Genomic DNA, 18,432 nt, shown 5'->3' with positions numbered 1-18,432 from the left:
TCGAAAATACCCATTTTTCAGAAGCTGCATTTTTTGGTGATGTTCTCTCATTTTTCTCTCTTTTGCTAAAGATTACATATTGTTAGCCTTGTCGGAGTTGAATGCTTGTTGTAGGCTTGATATTGTGATCTTGTAGCCGAACATTTGATGATAGTGGAGCTCTTTATCGGACTCTAAAGTCCCGTGGTTTTTACCCTTAATTTAGAGGGGTTTTCCACGTAAAATACCGGTGTCTCTATTTATTTTTGTTGTGGTTGCATTAGTTGATTTGTGGTTGATTAAGGTTGCTAGAGAACATATCTTGTGCTATTGTGCTTGCCATAATTTTTGAACAGGAGTTATAAGGAGAGAAAGAACACCGGTTGTGCTTTCGCTTTGTTTCGGTTGTTCGGTTTCTTCCCAACAAGCTTTGTATCAACAATGTCCCCCAGAACTTCATTAGTTGGAGTTAAATCATTTAGCTTTTGGAGCTATTTTTCAAGGTCCTTCTTTGAAAGTGATCTTTCTCGTTTAAATTTTATGAACCACTTATCAAGACCCTTCCCAACCTTATAAAGCCTCGTTGGAATAGAGCCCGAGCTAGTGGCCCACAAATTCTTAACCTCTATTTTACATGTGTACTCCAAGAGTCAGGCTGCCTCGAAGCGAAAATGATGCACTCTTGTGTTCATATTCTCCACCTTCAAATTTAGGAGCAAAGGACAATGATCCGAGAAAAAAGTATGACAGATAATATACTTTGTAGTTTGGAAACAAAGTCCACCATTCATCATTAGCAGTCCCCTGATCTAACCGCTCGCAAATGTTAATAGGATTGGTTTGACCTTTCTCCCAAGTAAACCACTGCCTTGAATAACCAATTTTTGATAACAAATTGTTACTCTCAGACAATTATTGTTAACAACAGAAATCGAATAAATTTTGTTAAACGGCAGGAAATAAAATCTTGAAACTGAATTGAGGAAATCGAACAACTCCTGTTGAACGACAGACAATAGAGATTCTGTTTGAAACAAAAATCAAACAAATCCTATTAAACGGCAGGAAAAAATCCTGAAACGGGAGTGTTCAATTAATTCTTGTTTTGAAATAGAAGTCAAACAAATCCTGTTAAACGGCAGGAATAGAGTCTTGAAACAAGAGTGTTCAATTGAATTTCTGTTTGAAACAGAAATCAAACAAATCCTGTAAAATGGCAAGAGTAAAATCCTAAAACAGGAATGTTTAATTGGCTTTATGTTTGAAACAGAAATCAAACAATCTCTTGTTGGTGTCCTGTTCGTCTCGGATTAGAAAGATTTGAATGAGTCAGTCTTAAGATTGTTGCACAAGTGTTAGTAAAATAACAGCAATATAAAACTTTTTATATTAATCACAAGATCGAGCAAGGTCAATTTTAATACATATATATATAACTGAAAAAACAAAAAAAAATTGAAATATTATATTGGTGGTTGAGGCTTGTTTAGACAATCTCTTTTAAGATAGATTCGGCTTCTCCTTTAGGTGCTGGATAAATGTCGGTTGGTTGTCTCTCAGGATACAACAACAAGATGAACACGACAGTAGCACGACTGTAGTGATCAACGAACAATAGCCTTGCTTTTGTCTATCACTGGAAAATAGATTGAATAATATGTAGGGAATGATATCTCAAAAAAGTTGGAAAATATTTCAGTGTGTATCTTCCCTATCAGATTATTAGGTTTTTAAAATAAATTCAAGGGGAGAATTTTTTGAAATCTTTGACTAATTGAGCCAAAACATGTCTGTGAATCAAGGAGAATTTAGACCTTAATTAAAGGCATTAACTCCTTTTGATTCTAAAAAAAGATAAGCTCTGCTGAGGAAAAGTTAAGGATACATATTGAGATAAAATATACGCAAGCCTAGAAAGCCCAACCGGTCTGGATATTTCGCATCGCCCACGTCGTGCGAATGCGCCCCAAACCTGACGGGTTTAGATTTGCCCTCCCCTCTCTATAACATAATTTGGTCTTTAGTTATTAATCGTGTTCTGAACATGTTGCACAACTGCTAAATTATCTTATTCCAAAAATAATTCGATGCCCTCCCAATTTCTAAATTTGATCTAAATCATCTAGTATCATAACTATTGCAAGAACCAATGTTTCGTGCAAACCCCCATAATCATCCGATTGAATCTGTAATCATCCCTCTCGAAGTTGACATCTCCATTTCCTCTTTAAAAGCATCGTTAATATTAATCTTCCATACCTCAAAAAGAGGAGGCGATCGCCACTCCCTTGTCATAGTATCCCCTGTAAGAAAGTTTTGAAAAATGCAAGGGATAATCTTTTCCAAAAGTTACAACTAATGAGACCAAAAAGAAGGTCCCAATCCATCAATTCAATAACAAAATAACTATATTTTAATGTAGAATTTATACGTTTATTTTGAAGACAAAACATTCATGAATCTTGGTATTTTTTTTACGAAAGTTATCAATTTTCTTATTAGTCTATTCCTTTAGGTAAAGTATTGTGATATCCAACATAATATTAAATTTTGAGATAATGAAAAAGAGGATGAACTATATAATGACTGATTTCCTGCATCACTAATGTTGAAAGATTTGTTGTAAACTTTTGATTGATTAATATTTATTATAAAAAAATCTAACTAAGATAGAAGTAAAAAGTAATTATTATCGATCTCTAGTTCTTTCTTAAAATTTCCAATGAAGAAAGTGGCATTAGTGCCATAGTTACTTCCATTTTGTTCCAATACAAGAGTAGTTGTTCACTCTCTTACTTTCTTGTAGTGATTTAATTGTAATCTACCTATGCATTAATGTTCATTTGATTTTTTTTTTTAAAAAAACTTGGGTATCTTAAATTTCAATATGCTAAACAATTAACCAATCAATGAATCCACATTAGAGGTGATTATGAGTCGGGCCTAATTAAAAATTAAGGTTCATTTCCTAGGCCCGACTCGACTCAAAAAATAGACTTAAAATTTTATCCAAATCTGGCTCAGACAAAATTACTAAAATTGAGCCTAACCCGGTCCGCCCATATTAATTTTTTTATATTATATTATTTTTACATTACTTTTAAATATATATAATACATCAAAAATACTAAAAATATTAAAATAAATATTTTCGAACAAATTGAAAATAAATTTAAAAAAATATGTATACTTAAATAATACTAAGATAGATGCAACGTAACAAGAAAATATCTTTAAAATAATAACAAAATTAATAATAAAACAAGTGTTATACAGTATCTAAACAATGACAACAAAATAGTAGCAATATAATAATAAAATGATAGTAAAATAAGGAAAAAAATAATAAGAAAATAATATTAAAATAATATTTTTTAACATTTAGTGAATTTAGGTTATACCGGACCGAACTCGAGCCAAAAATCTATTATCTGAAACCTGACTATTTTTTAAACGGGTCTTATTTTTTACTAAAACTCATTTTTTAAATTTTTATTTTTATTTAAACTCTCTTATTTTTGAGATAAATCTTCAGTCGTACCGAATCACCTAATCATGAGTAGGTGTAGTCCAGATGCTATAAGTCTTTGCTAGTTACAACACCCAGTAATGCACACATTCCCAATTATTTTATTTTATTTTTCTGTTAAAGAAGATAAAAGAAACTACTTTGACACTTTACTTCGTTCTAGAACTCCATGACCGAGGACTCTGTTGACCGACCTCATCACCTATTCCCAAAGCTCCTTTCCTTTCAGTTTCACCTTGCCTTGTCCATGTGGTTCACTTTGTAATAAAATGCCAAATCCCAAACCCAAACTCCATATAAAGCTAATCAAACCAGAGAACTCCAGTTCCTCACGCCTGTTTCTTTCTTTCTTTCTTTCTTTCTATAATATCCTCTATTTGACCCTTTTCTCCAACTTGATTTCCTTTGTATTCAGTTTTCACTTCTTTCTATATATAAACAAAACACTGAGTACATCATCTTCCATCGCTGCCACCATGTCGTCAGGTATATGTTCACAAGGCTTGGTCTTAGCTACTGCTATGGTTGTTTCCAGCACTGTTATTTTCCTCACTTTTTCAAGGCAAAAAACCTTGTCTCCTCCTAAACAAACCCTTCGTTCTTGCTTGTCTTCAGGTACACCTTGGGATAAGCTTCTTTTTTCTTTTTCTCTGTTTTTTGATGAATTGAATTAATGTTTTGTTGATTGTTGGTCATGTAGATGGAAAGAAAAGGGATAAAAAGAGGAAGAAAAAAGTACAGTTTGCTGAGAATGTTAAAGAAACAAGTGGCAATGGACAAGAATACAGAAAAGAACAACACAATAAGGTAATTGCAGCAGCATCAAGAAGAAGAAGAAAAATGGATGGGTTTTGCAGAAGTGAAATGCCTGCTAATAGGATAGCTTTGTACAATGGAATTCTCAGGGACCGTGTTCATGTTCATAAAATGGAGTGTTCATATTGATTATTTTGATTACCTCTTCTCCTTAGCTTTTGCAGACCAAAAAAATGTAAAACTTTTTCTCTTTGTTTAGAATGTAAATATTATCACTCTGTCCAAATTATGAGTCTTTTTTAAGGAAAATTTGGCAAAATTTCTAATGGAAATGTCAGAATTCATAACTAATTCCTAATTATTCCAGCATATCAAGTCTGTAATTTTGCTAATTCAACTAATAATATATATTTTTCAAGATTATTATGTTAAACAAATTATTATTAATTGAAATTCATAAATAATTTATTCTATATATAATTTAATGCAGACACATGACCCTGAATATGGGTTATTTTGTTGTTGTTGTTATCTTTAAAGCTCTAAAGGCACTCTGCAAAATTTTACAATTATTGGCTCATTCCCATCCCTAATTAAGACTTATTTTTGTAGGAATAGGTAGATGCATAAGAAATGTCAATATATTTAATAATTTATTTTTTAAACTTTCAATAAAATAATATATTAAATAGAAAACTTAACAATTAAAAGGCTTAATAAATCACATTATATTTAAGTTTTACATTTACATTTTTTTCTAATGTAGTACTTAATTTTTTATTCAACCTGGTACATGTATTTGACAAAAATTTTGGTACCCAAAAGGTAACGATGTCAACTTTTTTTAGTGTTCAGTCGGGTTTCAGGATTTATTTAGTGAAAGTTAATTGTTAATATTATTATGTTTGAATTTTTCATGATTTAATTATTAGAATAAATTTAGTGTTAATTATGAATTTATTTAATTTTACATTTAATCTATCAAATATAATATGATGGATGTATTTATTCAGATTTTAAGATTGATTTGATGACAGTTAAGTGCTAATATTATTAGATAACCTGAATTAAACATTAAAAGATTAACATTGTTACCTTTAAGTACTAAAATGTATATTTTTTTTATCAAATACAGATATTACATTGGACAAAACAAAAATAACACAAGTACTACATTAGAAAAAAAATGTCAAACTGAGATACTAAATTATGTATTAAACCTAATTAAAATTTTAATCTTCAATCAAGTAGATGTAAATCCCACATTTCAATAATAGATTCCAAGTGTTTTTCTAACTGTTCTTATAAAAAGTTACACTGATATAATTTAAGCATAATAATTTATTTAATTTTTAAATTTATATTTTTTAATATGATATAATAATTAAAATAATTTTTTTATAAAATTAAAGAACCAATTAGTATATCTATAATTTATTAAAGTAAATATAGTCGGAAATATTCATTTTCAATAATTATGAAAACAGTTAAAAAATTATTTTTAAAATAATTGTATAAAAATCAATTAAGCATCATCGTGCGATTTACCTAACCATAATGTGTAAAGGTCTGAAACAAATATTCTTGTGAATCCCGTTAGTAAATTGGGCGACTTTTATTAGTCAAAGAAAAAAAGGAAAAAAAATCTGAAATTAAACAAAATAATGTGTAATGCAAAGAAGAAAATAGGGATAGAAAAAATCTGAGCTAAGTTACTTGCACAACACATTTGAGCCACCAAAGATTATATCAACATTCACATGATGCCCATTCTAGTTAGGACATTTTGGGCCCAACAAAACTGTCTGGACCACCTTAAACACCTACTTTTATTTATTATATTTCCATTCCATATTGGTGGTGGGCTCTTTGAATTCTTCAGAGTCAAATGATACTCCATTAAAAATCAAACTTTGCCCACCTAATTTGACCAACTCAACCTGTAATTCAAAATACCTTTTTATATGCTCTTTTAACAAAAATATATATATATATTTATTTATATAATATTTCCATTAAAAAAATTTCATGAATAATTTGTGTATATATATTTTTTACTAAATACTCATTAATGTTATAAAAAAAGTGACTTAAAATATTGGAGAAAAAAATAATTGATGTAGAAAAAGAAGATAAATTGAGTGATGGACAAGTGGTTGGTTTTGGTCCACTTAATCACTATTAGTCTTAACCATTATATACTTTCTTTCTCTCTTTTTTTTCCTAGTGCAAATATTATACAGCAAGCCGGTGCCTATTTTATGCATTCTATTTTTTTTTTAAAAGAAGGTGTTTTATAATAAATTATCATATTTATGTGAAAATAATCTATAAATAAAATACAAAAAAGAATCCCTCTAATTTTATGACTTCACCCAGATAAGCACTCTCCATCCAATAATACTCTTGAAATTTGTTTGTACTTAAATGAAAATTTAATTTCGCCTAATTTAATTAGCATTTAATAGCAATCAATATTTTCATTTGAAATACATGCTTATTTGGATCATCATAATTTTTTAAAAGAAAATTATAATTATGAAATTTAAAGATCCTTAAGCAAAATCAAGACATGTTTATTTATTCATTTATCTTTTATATCAGTGAAATGCAGCATGCTTGTTGAATTTTGAATTTTATAATCAATAGATGAGATAATAATAATAAAAAAGAGTTGACTTGAAATTATATAAAATTTTGGTATGGTTTATCAAGCAAGCACTACGGAAATAAACACAAAATTATACTAAATCTAAAACTCAACGATGTAAGCATTCCACTATACATATAAAATACGAGCAATAAGTCAGTTTCTTCAATAGTTGATACATTAGTGAATTCAGAAGACATAGGGTTGAGCACATATCTTAAGGATTTGAAAGAAATAGCATGGAAAACATAGTTTTAACTGATAATGCTATTTTGGCCCTAGTTTTTTGAGTGAAGAAAATGATTTGGAGATCCTAAATTCAAGTAACATGGGCCTCTAAGTTGAGATAAATTTACAAGTATACATGTGGCCCGAGTTTGTGTTTCATTAAGATTGTCACCCACTCACTCAGCTAAATCAAAGTGCATTTCCCTTGGCCATGCTTTTTGTTTTCTGCCATCAACAACCTCACTTTATTCTTAACTTGGTTTGCATTCGTACCCATACTTCGAAATATGATTACCATAAATTGTGGTTGTGAAACCCAAAATTAGATGTGTGGTTAAGTATCAAAATATTTGGGAAATTTTGAGAATTTTCTTATATTCAGATAAATTTTGTTATTTTGGGTTTTGATTTTAGATTTGTATGAGTTACAATTACAATCATCTAATAATTATAATTCAAGTCTAGGAGTTAAATAATTGATTTTGCTATGAACTTATACTATGAAAACTACAAAATTACGCTTACATGTATATGATTAGATTGGCAAGCTTTGTCAGATATTTATTTGAGGATTTATGTAAAATACAAGAAAAGTGCACCTTGTTAATTGGAATATTTTTTATTTACCATTGGAAGTTGGTGATTTGGGGATGAAAATAATGTGTGATTGGATTTTGGTGGTGCTTGTGAAGATTGGAAGGAGATTGGTTACAAAAGCTAATAAATTATGGGTGTAAGTTTGTATATCCAAATATTTGTATTCAAACAAGAATTTGTTCGAGGTTGAATCTTCTTCGCAATTCTCTCACTTGTTGCGTAATGTCTTAACAAGTAGAACAATTTGGAAAAAGGGCTTTGTTGGAGAGTGCTGATAGTGCCAATGTTCAATTTTGGCTTGATAAGTGGACTTTGAATGGTCCTCTGATTAGCATTATACAAATGAGTTGGATACTAGGCAGATGCTCATCACGGTAAAGCACTTCTTTGTTAATCAATGATATATTGCTTCCTAATCTCCCAAATTGGTTGCCTTCTCGATTAACGAATCAATGGTAAAGGAGCAGCATCCACACAGGTTCCAAAAGTTTGTTTCGAAAGATAAAATTCGATTAGACTCAAGAAGTTCTAGATTAATTCTTACAATTTCGGTAGTAAGCAATGGTGTTTTAAGCTGGAAAATTAAAAAAAAAAAAAAGTGAGACTTAAGAAATGATCAAAGCAAAGAAGAGACTAAGAAAAGTGAATGAAAAAGAAAGAATGGAGATGGCTTGAGACAAAAGAATAAATGATCGAATAAACTGATGGATATGAATAGATGAATAAATGTCTGATTGAATCATTTAAGAAAGATTTATCGAAAAACTCAACCAATGGAATTGTTCTGATCATATTTGTTCTTTTTTTACACAATACCTAGAACTACCTATAGTCTCCCTCAACTTATAAATAAGAGGATAATTAAATGATAATTAAAAAAATAAAATCAATGTCTCTTTATATACTTGAACTTCTATTTGAGTTATAATTTTATTTTATTACATTAATAAATATGAAAATAGAAAAAGTTGACTTATAAAAAATAAAAATAATTAATTATTAGTTATTTTGACTAGTCGCAAGTATGTTTATACTTTTATTTAAATTTTAACTCTATTTTAGAGCCAATAAAATTATCACAACTTATTTTAAATAAAGTTATAACTAATAACTCTAAATTAAATTATAAATATTTATAAATATTAATTTAGGAATATGGTAGAAAATAAAATGTATTCTGATCGGTTCAAAAGGTTTTTTCAAACTCGTGCTTTTATATATATTCTAAATAGTCAAAAATGATAGACCTTGATGTCTTTATATAAGTAAGCTAATTACATCAAAATAAAAACTCTAAATGTAATGAAGCTCTAATTAATCTACATAAAAAGTATTCCAATTGAACTAAATTTTTTTTATTGACTAAGAAACATAAAATTTTTAAATAATTTAAAATATTTAAAAATATCCTAAAATTTAAAATAAATAAATAAATAAAATATATAGATGACATTTGGGATCTGGAGAGAATGAAGTTGCAGATGCTGGTGGAGTCATTCGAGATAATCATGGGGCCTAGTTCCTTGGTTATTCGATTGTAACTGGGAATTTTAGTATTGATGTCACAGAATTATAGGCATCCGACTTGCATGGAATAATGGTATTAGGAGAATTTTAATTGAATCTGATTCTTTCATTTCTGTACAGATGATGAATAAGTTTCACCTACACTGTTGCTTAATAGAAGAAATAAGAAGAATGTTGGTTGATGAATTAACTATATATGTTGCAGAATGGTTAGCCAAGTATTCTAATGTATTTGAAGTGTTAGTATTCTAATGGCTGATGCGTTCCCAAGCAAGGTTAATTGCTAGTTAGCTATATTTAGGGATTTTCCCACTTCTACTCAACCATTCATTTCTATTAATACAAAGTTGGTAATGTGCTAAATAAAAGTATATTTTAATAATTCTATTACTTTTGTAAACCAAAAGTAGTCCAACTACTTGGAAGTCAAAATGGCCGTTAGAAGCCCATATTAGACCGATATCTGCCGTGTTGGATCAACTCCATTTTTTATTCAGTTCAGTTTACAACATCAGAACTTGTCCAACAAGAAACAAAGACTATTGAATCAAAACTTTAATGTGATACCGGAATGGAAGATGAAATCCGATACATCTTTTTTGGTAAGCAGTTATACATATATATATATATAGCCAATACAATATTGAGTTCCAAATTTGTCTTCTACATCCAAAATAATCCAATCCCATTAATCTTCCACCGCCTGCACCAACCAAACATACATGGCTTGTAAGATATTCCCCACACTTTCCATATTAGTTTTGCTGCTACCAATTTTACTACTCTCGTTTCCGACTTCAACCACAAGCACTAGCTTAATCTTTGGTAAGTGTAATTAAAATTATATATTAGATTATGTCGGTATAAATTAAAAGAATTTCATATTGAAATATGTATATAAAAGAAACTATATATAAATAGAAAAAAAAAGGCTTTGATTGAAATATTAAAATTAAGAGTTTAATGATTTTTTACTTAGGTTCAAGTTTCGGTATTTATAGATTTATTTTGAGTTTATAGATTTAATATAAAAATATTAAAATATCGGGCAAATTACCAATAAAAGCTCTTTTTTTTTAAATTTACCGAAATGGGCCAAGTCAGAAATTATTAACCAGAATGGGCCAGTTTTTACAAAACGCGTCCACGTCAACGCGTTGTCAGGGGGAAAAGCAGGAAAATGCTTCCTCAAGGAAGCGCTTTGCCTACGTGGACAGAGCAAAGCGCTTCCTTGAGGAAGCGTTTTCCCCGTGTTTGAACAGTAGCAATAGATACTTTTTTAACCGTTGGTAACCCCCCCAACGGTAAAAAAAAAACTATAAACCCCCCCACCTCTTTCATTTTTTTCATACTTAAATCCTTTCAATCTTCAATCTTTCAATATTCTCTCAAATTCCTCTCAAATCTCTCAAATTTCTCTTAAATTCCTCTCAAAACTCTCGTTAATTTTTTTCAAAAAAGCTCTAATTTTATTTTTTCTAGATTTATTTTTTAAAATAAAAAAAATTGATCTTGTTAGCAATGGCCGGAGAATTAATTCGCTTCGATGATAAACACATATCCGTTGAACAAATGCAAATGGTAAGTGTTAAATTTAATATTTAAATGTTATTTAATATTTCTGTCATTTATGCAAATTTAAATAATTTTTATTTTATTATTTCTTATAAAAGTCTGTAGATCGGATATTGCAATGCTATATCCGTAACATGACTGGTCCTCCATCACCGTTGATAGAGGATTACCTACGGGAAGCAGGTTTTTGGCACGTGGCGATGATAGGCCGGGGGTGCAAGTTGGACCCGAAACTTATTAGTGCGTTGATAGAAAGGTGGAGACCCGAGATGCACACATTTCATCTTCCATGTGGAGAGTGCACTATCACTTTGGAAGACGTGCATTTGCAATTCAGATTGCCGGTGGACGGGGACACAGTCACTGGGTTCGTTCATTCTGCTGATTGGGGAGCGGTATGCTACGAGCTTTTGGGTGCTATTCTGGACAATATTAACGGAGGTCGGATCGAGATGGGCTGGTTACGGGACACATTTTCGGAGCCGGATGATGATTATACCGAACTAGAAAAAATTTGATATGCTCGAGCATACATTCTTCAAATAATTGGAGGTTATCTGATGCCGGACTTGTCACGAAACCTTGTACATCTGAGATGGTTGCTGAAACTCGTTGATTTTAGAGCAGCTGGTGAATTTAGTTGGGGGTCTGCCGTGTTGGCAACACTGTACCGGGAGATGTGCGGGGCTACACAACCGAATAAAGCGAAAATCGAAGGTTGCCGCCTATCACTACTGCAATCATGGGTACAGTTTCGCTTTCCATTTTTACGTCCTCGAGTGGACCACCTATATACATTCCCACTCATAACGAGGTAAATTTTATATTAGATTTTACAATTATTACGTAGATTTAAAATATAATCGTATGCTAAAAAATTATTTAATTGGGTGGAACCATTCGGCAAGTTATGCTCGATTACCTACCTGTCTTGAAGATATACGGCTTCTATTAGATCAACGATCGGAAGCACAAGTAAGTATTAAAAATATATATACATACATAATAAAATATTGGATTCGTATTTAGTATTTAGTATTTTTTATTTAACTAATATTTCCATCATTTGTATATAGTTTCAATGGACACCATACGAGGATCCGGCAATTCGGGCAGTAATTCCCGATGAATACTTGCAAAATCCGAACGCTTGGCACGTGAAGGTCCCATTGGTCAACTTTGCTATTGTGGAGATGCACCAACCAGACAGAGTATTACGACAATTTGGATTCCGACAACCGATTCCTGTGGCACCTCAGGTGTTGGATGATCATCACAAAATCGACTTACGGCAATTGCATACAGATTGGCCGAGATTCTGGTCACACTATATCTAAATGTGGGAAGATCGGTGTGATTATATACCTACTCGGGAACCGATCATCGTTCTAGAGTTGGCGTGCGTGCCGGAATACATGCCATGGTTTAGGATCCATGGCAAGCCATATTTACTGTTAGAAGAGAAGAGGCAGCGGCAATTGCATGTCCAAAGGGAACGACGTGGCCCTTTAAATCCTAAAAGAAGAGAAGACGACACAAGCCCATCAACAGCGCCCACACAATCACCCGGCCCAGCAACAGGACCTACACAGTCATCGGGCCCAACAGTTCAACCGTCGACACCCACAGCACAGCCTCTTCAGATGATGCCAGGTACGTATCCTAGCCCTTTTATGTATCCTAGCCCTTATATGTTTTCTTTTTCTAGTCCTATGGCAGGTTGGAATGCATGGCCCGGTTCATCTCCATTTTCGATTACTCCGAGTAGACCGCTGATCTATAGGCAGCCGTCGCACGAGGGATCACAAGAGAGGTCGTCGGGGAGCTCTTCTTTTTACCAATCCCAATCACCTTATGGGTTTCAACACCTCCACCATTAATGATGCAAACACCTCCACAGTCACTATTATATCAAGGTGGGTCATCCTCCCAACACCTACAACCAGAATCCTCGCCGAAGCAAGTACAACCCCCGCCAGAAGCTGGACAAAGGAGAAATCCAACGCGTAACCGTCGACGACCTCCATGTGGCACTGAATCCGACCGGCACGGACATTGATTTTTATTTTAATATATTTGTACAAACATTTTGAATCTTTTTATATAATTTCATGTAATAAAATATAAATAATACAACATATTGACAATTACAACAACTATCAACTATTGCGATTTGGACATGATCTACTTGTATGGCCTGGGTTCCTACACCATCCACATAACTTCTATTGATTGGTTGTTTCTCGGATATCCATATTGTTGCGTATTCTAGTCGAGCAAGGTCGACCCTTTGGTTTACGCCGCAACTCTCTATCCGGTAACAGCTTAAACAGAGCAAGCGATACAGAGGGCCACTTACGCTCATCTGGGACCAGTAGGAATATGTGTCTCCACACGTTGTACATGTATTCCAATTTTTACACGTCGTCGATATAGCTCATGGGATCCAGACGAAGATTTTGACAAGCTGCAATTACATGAGCGCATGGATAACGAAGTGCGTCAAACCTCCCACAATCGCAAGTCCTATTTCTTAAGTGTACACGATATTTTCTGCCAGTAATACTTTGGTGCGGTTTTTCAAACTCTGTCACACGAAACCATAAGTTGTCTCGATCGTGACACACTGTGTGCATAGTGTTCGCCCGTGCATTCGCCTTGTTAATTTATTGCAATACCTTTGCGCACCATACATGGCCTCCCTGCATTTGGCCTGCATAACTCGCTGCTCGTTTCGAAAATAGTGCCGTTAAACGAAAATATGTCTCTCGCACAACTAATGTTATCGGTAAATGACATGTTCCTTTCAGAACAGAATTTATACATTCGGCCAGGTTTGAGGTCATGTGACCATATCGTAAGTCGCCGTCGTATGCTTGTGTCCACTGTTCGAAAGGTATATTACATAGGTAGTCATGGCCCTCTTCGTTAACTGAATGGAAAACTGCCAACATCTCATGAAAACGGTCATTACTTATCTCATAGCCTGCCAATATAAGTTGATAGCGAAAATTACATACCACTTTTCCATTTAAAATAAATTTAATATTCCAAACGAAATTATATTAATAGAGATAAAGTTAAATACCCATGTTGGCCACTTGTCGTCGTTCACTTTTAGATGGATATTGCCTGTAGTAGTTGGAAGCAATGTGCCTTAGGCAGTACCGATGGTGTGTGCGATGCCATAGGCTTCTCTGTTGCTCAATTGCAGCTAGTATCCTAGTGCCTCGATCCGATATAACGCATATATCATGTTGGGGGCAAACATGCATCCTTAACCTAGAAAGAAAGAAATCCCAGTCATCAGCTAACTCCCCCGGTGTTATTGCAAACACAATTGGAAGGATTCTTCCACTACCATCTTGTGCAACTGCTAGCAATAGCCGATGGGTATATCTACTGTACATAAAGGTACCGTCACTTTGTACCAATGGCTTACAATATGCAAATGCGTCTCAGCATTGCTTAAAGCTCCAAAAGAGACGCTTAAATACTTGGCATCCACGGAGCAATCGGTCGTTGTAGTATGCAGGTTCTGTTTGAAGGTCTGTTATGCAACCTGGGATGTATCTCTCTAGCACTTGACACCACTGCCATATTTCATTATATGAAGCATCCTACCCACTATGCATCTTCTCCAAAGCCTTCTGCTTAGCTATCCAAGCCTTGCAGTAAGAAGGCGTGTACCCCATTTGGTTACGAATATTGGCAATTAAGACTGGCACTGAAGTCCTAGGATTTACCTTCACCGTGGGTAGTATTAAGCTAACTAACATAGCTGAATCCATCTTGGGATGATCTTGTGAAATACCTGTCAACGAAGTACGTTAAATAATGTAACATTACATAATAACAATTTTATTCAAAACCTTAAATACTGTACCTGCAACACATGTATGTGGACCTTTATACTTTTTTATCTCCCATAACCCTGTCCTTTTCTTCAACGAGGCGTAGATTTTCCATGAACAACTTCCGTCTTGCACTGCACACTTCGCCTCAAACTTATCGGATTTAGATTTAACCACGTGGTAGTTAACACCGTTATTGATGCTATGTTGTTTCAATGCACCAAGAAAACTATCCTTATTGGAAAACTCCTTACCAACTTCAAATTCACTCGAATCCAATAACGAACTTGTATGATCACGTGTTCTGTGTGGTAGATCTGGAAACTCCAATGTATCATCTGCAGATAGATCAACATTATGCATGTGGGCTGGAGGCGAGTATGCCCTGAATCGTGGATCTTCTTCTTCATCTGAACCCCCTTCAACATCTTCAGGTTTAGTTGGAATAGGCTCCGGTTCAGAAAATAATCCAACTTCTGTACCATCGCGGCCGGGCTCTCGAGGTGGATCCACATCGGACTCATCATCTAACCCACCATCATCTGCGACGTATGAGGTCCCCTCACCAGTGGACGTCATGGGGAGTACATCATCCTTCTTCTGGGCGTTTCATAACGTCCCCAATTGGATGTAGATTGCCAAGCACTATAAGTTGATGTCGTTCCCCAGTACGTATTTCCAGCATCAAACATCGGCCCACCTAGGTGTATGTCCCATCCACTAACAGAGTGTCGTGCAGGGGTTGTGTATTCCATACCGCTACCAAAAGCTGGCGATTCCGTGTTATGTAACCCACTAACGGAGTGTCGGGCAGGGGTCGTGTATTCCTCTCGAACAGCAGCCGCAAATGTATCATTTGGCGATGCAAATTGTACATATAACTCAATATATGGTGCTCCACTAGCACCATTACCTCCAAGCTACGAGCACATTTGATGTCGAACGAGTCATATGTTACTGGATCAATAGAAGCACAAAATCGATACCTAATAGACAACACTTTTATTGGCGTCGTTCCGAATATTTTACGCCTAATCCTTTTACGAAGTTCTGTCAAATCTATGTTCTGGTTAAAACCAGTCGTATTGTATTCTCCGAAAAAAAAACATCGTTCTCGGTGTGAAAAACCTCACCATCATAGTAAATAACAGCACTAATGCGTTCACTCATCTTTAATTTTTATCCTTCTTAGCCTCTCTATTTTTTTTGTTGTAAGTTATGCAACCTGAGAACAAAATTTGGCTCATTTATAGCCCAAGTTATTTCAGAAACCACTATAGCAAAAGAGCGTCCACGTGGGAGCTTCTTTCAGTACTTTTGCTGAAAATGCATCCTGCTTGAAGCGTTTTTGACACTATTTATGCAGACACATCTTCTCAAAATTATTTTTTCAGAGACCACTGTAGCAAAAGAGCATCCACGTGGGAGCTTCTTCCAGTAATTTTGCTGAAAATGCATCCTGCTTGAAGCGTTTTTACCACTATTTGCGCAGACACGTCTTCTCAAAATTATTTTTCAGAGACTATTGTAGCAAAAGAGCGTTCACGTGGAAGCTTCTTTCAGTACTTTTGCTGACAATGCATCCTGCTTGAAGTATTTTTTACACTATTTGCACAGACACGTCTTCTCAAAATTATTTTTTCAGATATACTGTAGGAAAAGAGCATCCACGTGGGAGCTTCTTTCAGTACTTTTGCTGACAATGCATCCTGCTTGAAGCGTTTTTTGACACTATTTGCGTAGACACGTCTTCTCAAATTTATTTTTTCAGAGACTACTGTAGCAAAAGAGCGTCCACGTAGAAGCTTTTTTATATTAACAAATAATTTAATTAAGTTACCCTAAACCCCAAACCCTAATTTATTTGATTTTTTTTAAATACCCTAAAATCCTAAACCCTAAAATCCTAATCTAATTTTTTTTAAAATTTATAATTAATTTACTTAAGTAACCCTAAACCCTAATTTATTTGATTTTTTCTTTAAAAACCATAAACACTAAGCCATAATCTAATTTTTTTAAATTAGTAATTAATTTAATTAACAAATACTAGACCTTAATTTATTTTATTTTTTTCCTTAAAACCCTAAAATTTAAAAACCCAAAATTCTCAAAACCTTAACCCTAATTGCAAAAAACCCTAATAAAAACACTGGGAAAATGCTTCCTCAAGGAAGCGCTTTGCCTACGTGGACAGAAAGTGCGCCCTCAAGGAAGCATTTTCTGTCCACGTAGGCAAAGCGCTTCATTGAGGAAGCGTCTTCTTGCTTTTTTCCCTGACAACGCGCTGACATGGATGTGTTGTAAAAACTGGCCCATTCCGGTTAATAATTTCTGACCTGGCCCATTACGATAAATTTAAAAAAAAACGGGGTTTTTATTGGTAATTTGCCCTAAAATACCTTTATAATTCTTTTTTTATTTTTAAATCAAATATCTTTTCTAAAATTATTTCTTAATGGAGTTAGTGTGAGTTAACTCATAACACTAATTTAATAAAAAATTAAATACAAATATACATGAAACATTATAAATTTTTATTAGCTATAAATTTCTTTTGTATTTTTCTCATTGTCGAAGCCATTTTTTTAAGTTTGAAAAAACAAACGGAGGTCGACTTTAAAACGAGATATAGAATCGCCAGCAATCTTTTTTAGTTTAGGTGTGATCGGATCACCTAACAAATCATTTTATTAAAATATGGATTTTGGCCTACGAAAAATCAAGAAACGAGTTCGAGAGTCGGTTACGTACGAGGAAGGATTAGCACCCTCGTAATGCCCAAAATTGGTACCTAATTGATTAATTTATGTCCTAATGTTAAAAATTAAAAAAAAACACTAAAATACGTTCCCCTTAAAAGTGTGTGCACAACTCGAGTTGAATTTTAAGATTCGCTTATTCCAAAGGAATAAAATACCACATCTAGCACGTTAGGACACGATATTTTAAGCCTCCAAAAATTGAGATCTCCTCATGTAACATCCCGAAATAGGGCCTAAACGGAACAGTGGTTGTGAAACCACAAATCCAAGGTAGAAAAATTTATTTTATTATTATTTTGAGGTTCATGGTATGATTGCATGATTGTGTGAAAATTTCGTGATGAAATTCTATGCATAAAGTGCTTAAGTTGAGGTTAAGGAATAAATCGAATAATTTGCAAAACTTGCATTCTAGAAGTTTTTAGTATGAAATTGCTTTGGAATATTAATTAGAAGGGTTTAAATAACAATTTGACCAATTTTAAGTTCATGTACAAAAATTAGGACATGAAAGGAATTTTTGAAAGTTTAGTAAGGAGGGGCAATTTGGTCATTTGGATATTAAATGAATTAAAAAGGGAAAAATAACACAAAAATGGTCATCTTCTCAATTAGTTTCTGCTGATTTTTGCTCTCCTCCATAGCTGGGGTTTCTTCAACTTTCAAGCTTCATAGTAAGTGATTCCAAGCCCCGTTTTTAATGATCTTTACGTTTTTGGAGTCCCGGTAACTTGATTAAGTTTATTCTAGCAATAATTCAACCTAGGGTTCATATTTGGAAAAATACCCATAGCTGAAATTTGTGTATTTTGGTGTTTTATGATAGAATATGAGGTTTTAAATTATGTTAAAAAAATTATGCTACTCGGTTTTAAGTGAAAAGGAGTAAAAGGGCTTAAATCGGAAAAAAATACCAATAGTCATAAGTATATGTTAGAGTGTGATTTTGATATTGCCATAGAAGGGAAAAAT

General features: G+C 33.4%; 1 protein-coding gene across 1 annotated transcript; it reads left to right on the top strand.

Moving 5' to 3' along the window:
- The first annotated feature begins 3,590 nt into the window (after window positions 1-3,590).
- On the top strand, window positions 3,591-4,615 carry LOC107897265 (uncharacterized). Its single transcript, XM_016822649.2, has 2 exons — window positions 3,591-4,123; window positions 4,209-4,615. Exons 1-2 carry the CDS (start codon window positions 3,778-3,780, stop codon window positions 4,451-4,453), a joined length of 591 nt encoding a protein of 196 aa, XP_016678138.1. The 5' UTR covers window positions 3,591-3,777; the 3' UTR covers window positions 4,454-4,615.
- Window positions 4,616-18,432: the final 13,817 nt, after the last annotated feature.

Source organism: Gossypium hirsutum, chromosome A10 (genome assembly GCF_007990345.1).
Source record: "Gossypium hirsutum isolate 1008001.06 chromosome A10, Gossypium_hirsutum_v2.1, whole genome shotgun sequence".
Lineage (NCBI taxonomy): Eukaryota > Viridiplantae > Streptophyta > Magnoliopsida > Malvales > Malvaceae > Gossypium > Gossypium hirsutum.
This window is presented reverse-complemented; position numbering and strand designations above follow the sequence as displayed.